At 35.6% G+C, this 5,139-nt stretch overlaps 1 protein-coding gene across 1 annotated transcript in view; it reads right to left on the reverse strand.

Moving 5' to 3' along the window:
* The window catches only part of LOC134248325 (neuroglian-like), a 63,225-nt gene extending 60,477 nt beyond the window's left edge, over window positions 1–2,748 (reverse strand). The window contains exon 1 of the mRNA XM_062730735.1: window positions 2,379–2,748. Coding sequence (XP_062586719.1) covers window positions 2,379–2,550 — 172 coding nt within the window. The 5' untranslated portion in view covers window positions 2,551–2,748. The remainder of the gene's footprint in view (window positions 1–2,378) is intronic.
* Window positions 2,749–5,139: the final 2,391 nt, after the last annotated feature.

Below are 5,139 nucleotides of genomic sequence, written 5' to 3' on the forward strand. Positions count from 1 at the left end.
TAGAACAATATCTTTTGAAGGAATGCTTTTCAATAGGTTTACTGATAAATATTGTGAAAAAAGGAATTTTAAAAATGCATATTTTCTTTATTTAATCAATTTTTCAATCTTTAAAAAATATTCACAAGGGCAATAACTCCTTTTACGGTCTCTTCATTCAGTCATTTGCTTTATTGTACTTCTAATGTAAAATAGTTTCCCTGATATTCACAATTCAAAAGTATCTTATAAGTAGGAAGTATTTGGGAACATTCAGCATCAGAATTATGCGTTTTAACCAGTTTTTTGAATATTTTTCATAATACGTACTGTTTACAAAAAAGCAATTTTTTGTTGACATATACTTCTGTTTATTCATGTCTCCTATCTTAAGAAATAATACGGTGACCTACACATTTTCTGCAATAATTGGAAAATTTAAAGTATATTAAATGAAAATAAATGCAATTTTTGTACTTTGAACCACTAGAATTGTGAGGGTGGTTAAGGTAATACCCACAGACAGATCAAATTAACAAAAAGAAAATGCATTTCCACTTTATAACCACCAGTTGTGCAACCCAACCCAGAGGAACCACTGACCCTAAGCCATATATTTCAAAATTTTGGAAATTTCAATATAAATTGCATTTCATCATAAGTGGTTCATTAATATCAAAGAGCAGATTTCAAAGCTTCACATTATTACTTTATTTTCAGACTATGTACACCCCCTTCCTCCCCCCTGTCTGCAGTACCCCTAATCCAGTGATCCCGAAATTAACCATTTTGGAAGAGGCACATTTCTTCATCATTAATCTGTGATCATTGGCATTATACCCAGGAGCAAAGGAAAAGATATCCAAAGAATTCATGCATTTTCAGAATATACTCATTAGAGCCCCACCCAAACACCAGAACCCCTGACCCAGCTAGGGCCATGAAATTTAAAAATTGGGAAGAAGCACCCTTCCTCATCATAACTATGTACAAAGTTTATTGGTGTAATACCCATGAGCAGAGCTAGGAGAAGATTTTTAAAGAATTTATGCATGTTCACTATATAAACAAAAGAACCCCACCCTAACCCTGACCGATGGGCCACAAAATTCACAATTTTAGAAGAGGCATTCTTGCTCATTATAATTATGTACTTAATTTGTTTGTTTAATACCCAGGAGCAGAGAAGAAGATTTTCTAAGAATTAATGCATTTTCACTATATAACCCATATAGCCCCACCCTAACACCAGAATCCCTGACCCAGGGGCCATGAAATTCACAAGTTGGAAAGAAACATCCTTCCTCATCATAGCTATGTAATAATTTATTGGTTAAATACCCAAGAGCAGAGGAGAACATTTTTAAAGAATATATGCATTTTCACTTTCATAAGGCCTAAAATAAAATTTTGTTGTTTGCAGTTGCCTACCGACCCACTGAAAATGCACCCGACCCAAACTTTTTAAAGCCATTTTGTAAATTTAATTTTTTTTTATTTTCCATGATATTGAAACTGTTTCATTTTCAATTTTTGACTTGTTTTTGTCATTCAGTGGTTTATAACAAGAGTGGAGCTTATTCATGTTTAGTTGGCCTTTGAAAAGCTCGATCTAGCTGTTATTTGTTATCTATAAAAAATCTGAAAACATTTTTTTTCCAAAAAAAGAAACAGTGTCTACCTACCTACCAAGTCTAAAAATTGTAGGTCGGCAACTGCAAACAAAGAATTTTTTAAGCTTGGCCTAATCAACAGAGCCCCGTCCTAATACCAGAACCCCTGACCCAGGGGCCATGAAATTCACAATTTTGGTAGAGGCAACCTTATTCAATATAACCAATTTCTTGGTTAGTTTATTTATTGCCCAGAAGCAGAGAAAAATATTTTCAAAGAAATAATGCATTTTCACTATATAATCTATTTAGCCCCGCCCTAACACCAGAACCCCTGACCCTGGGGCCATGAATTTCACAATTTTGGTAAAGGACTCAATGCTGATATCAATCATGCCAACAGTTGGACTGCTTGATGTCAAGGAGTAAAGAAAAAGATTTTTAAAGATTGCACTAATTTTAGTGGTTTTGGTCCCACTCCTCAGGGGGCAGGGACCACAAAATTCACAATTTTTGCTCCCCTTCACCCATAGATGCTTTGTGCCAAAATTGGTTGAAATTGGTAAAGCGGTTGCAGAGAAGAAGCAGAAAATGTTCAAATTTTAACACACAGTGCATGACAGACAACAGACAAAAACGGATAGCAATAGGTCACCTGAGTAAACTGAAAATTTGAATATTTGAATACTTGTTTTAAATTATTTTTATTTTATATCTTTTTTTTACAGAGTTGTCTGGCTTGATAAATTAATTCTCATAGTTTAAACAGCTAACATCAGAACTCACCTTTTTGACACATAATTTTAAACTCCTTCAGATTTCCATTTACTCTTTTGGGCATAAACCAACCTAGTTCCAGGAAGTTTTCTCCTCTTTTTTCTGCTCTAAGTTTTTCAACTTCTGAAGGTACTGTAAAATCAATGATACAATATTGACAGCATTTAACAAGAGACCCCATCTCTCACCTGAGCACATGGGTTATGGAAAAAGCACATGAAAAGTTTAGAGATTTGGGGGCTTGAATTTTACCGGTATACTACTTGAGGATGCCTCCATATCATTATAGCATATAACTTTGCTATTCTTGAAAAAAGGTCTTTAAAAGATTTTCTTCCTATATACCTTATAACTGGTAATTATTACTGGTGTTTATTTTTACAAACTTTGGTTGAAACAGAGTGATTTAAATTTTTACGCCTTTTACGGAGGTAAAATTCCAGATGAATGTTTTCGCATTTTGAATGAGTTTACATACAAATACAAGTGTAATGTGTCTGGACAACCATATGTAAAAATAAAAACAAAATTGCTCCCATAATATTGAATGTCTATATGTGAAATCATATGTTTGTTCATTTAATAACCTTTATAAATATCATATGCCCTTCATTTATTCCTGTTTTTTAATAATTACATATTACTTATGCATTATTGTTGCGCACCACGTGCCCGTCTTCATTTTACCAGAAACAAAAAGAGACAACTTAACCATCAATGAAAGTCGAAGTTTTTATCTGAAGCAAATAACAAGAAACAGCGCTCACCTGAGCACATCAGCTAGGAAAAAACACATCAGATCAGAACTGAAAGTTAATTTAAGTTGGGGGGGGGCTTGAATTTTAACCCCCAAGGGGATCATAATTTGAACGAACTAGAATCTACATTACCTGAGGATGATTCCATACAAATATTACTAATCCTGGCTTTGAAGTACTTGAAAAGAAGATTTTTAAAGATTTTTCCTATATATTCCTATGTAAAACTTTGATCGGCCATTTTGGCCCCGCCCTACCCCCGGGGGTCATGACTTGAACAAACTTGAATCTACTCTACCTGAGGATAATTTCACATGAGTTTCATCTTTCCTGTTTCAATGGTTCTTGAGAAGAAGATTTTTTAAGATTTTTCCTATATATTCCTATGTAAAACTTTGATCGGCCATTTTGGCCCCGCCCTACCCCCGGGGTCATGACTTGAACAAACTTGAATCTACACTACCTGAGGATGATTCCACATGAGTTTCATCTTTCCTGGCCCAGTGGTTCTTGAGAAGAAGATTTTTAATGATTTTTCCTATATATTCCTATGTAAAACTTTGATTGGCCATTTTTGCCCCGCCCTACCCCCGGGGGGTCATGACTTGAACAAACTTGAATCTACACTACCTGAGGATGATTCCACATGAGTTTCATCTTTCCTGTTTCAATGGTTCTTGAGAAGAAGATTTTTTAAGATTTTTCCTATATATTTTCTATGTAAAACTTTGATCGGCCATTTTGGCCCCGCCCTACCCCCGGGGGTCATGACTTAAACAAACTTGAATCTACACTACCTGAGGATGATTCCATATGAGTTTCATCTTTCCTGGCCCATCTTGAGAAGAAGATTTTTAAAGATTTTTCCTATATACTATGTAAAAATTTGATCGGCCATTTTGGCCCCGCCCTACCCCCCGGGGTCATGATGAACAAACTTGAATCTACACTACCTCAATGATACCACATAAGTTTCATTTTTCCTGGCCCAGTGGTTCTTGAGAAGAAGATTTATAAAGATTTTTCCTATATATTCCTATGTAAAACTTTGATCGGCCATTTTTGCCCCGCCCTACCCCCGGGGGTCATGACTTGAACAAACTTGAATCTACACTACCTGAAGATGATTCCACATGAGTTTCATCTTTCCTGGCCCAGTGGTTCTTGAAAAGAAGATTTTTAAAGATTTGTTCTATATATTCCTATGTAAAACTTTGATCGGCCATTTTGGCCCCGCCCTACCCCCGGGGGTCTGACTTGAACAAACTTGAATCTACACTACCTGAGGATGATTCTACATGAGTTTCATCTTTCCTGGCCCAGTGGTTCTTGAGGAGAAGATTTTTTAAAAATGCCAATAATTTTTCTCTAAATCATGATTATCTCCCCTTGGAAAAGGGCGTGGCCCTTCATTTGAACAAACTTGAATCCCCTTCACCCAAGGATACTTTGTGCCAAGTTTAATTGAAATTGGCCCAGTGGTTCTTGAGAAGAAGATGAAAATGTGAAAAGTTTACGACAACGACAACGCCGACAACGACGACGACGACGACAACGCCGACAACGACAACGACAGACAACGGACAAATTGTGATCAGAAAAGCTCACTTGAGCCTTTGGCTCAGGTGAGCTAAAAATTAAGTGTTAAGGGTCAAAGACTTGAAAAATGGGAATAATTTGAGGACCTTAAAACATTGCTGTGACATCATGCCCTTGTTCTTTGAATAAGTCCGATAATAATAATTACCATTAATATAATCGGCAATGATTCGGACGGTATTTAAAAACAAAAAGAAGAGTGGAATAAGTTAAATATGTCCACCACCACCCCAAAAAAAATTAGGGAAAAAAATCAGGGTAAGCAATCTATTTATTTTATAAGGATTGTTTCAGCACTTTGAATGGCTGCACTTGTAAAACCTGAGAATTTCCATAATATAAACTAAAACTTCAGGATGAAGATCTGCATTTTTACTTTCCATTTTTACTTTCCATGGTGATGGTTATAATTT

This window comes from Saccostrea cucullata, unplaced genomic scaffold (assembly GCF_032062105.1).
Source record: "Saccostrea cucullata isolate Sc308-1 unplaced genomic scaffold, CSIRO_AGI_Scuc_v1 ctg7280, whole genome shotgun sequence".
Classification (NCBI taxonomy): Eukaryota; Metazoa; Mollusca; class Bivalvia; order Ostreida; family Ostreidae; genus Saccostrea; species Saccostrea cuccullata.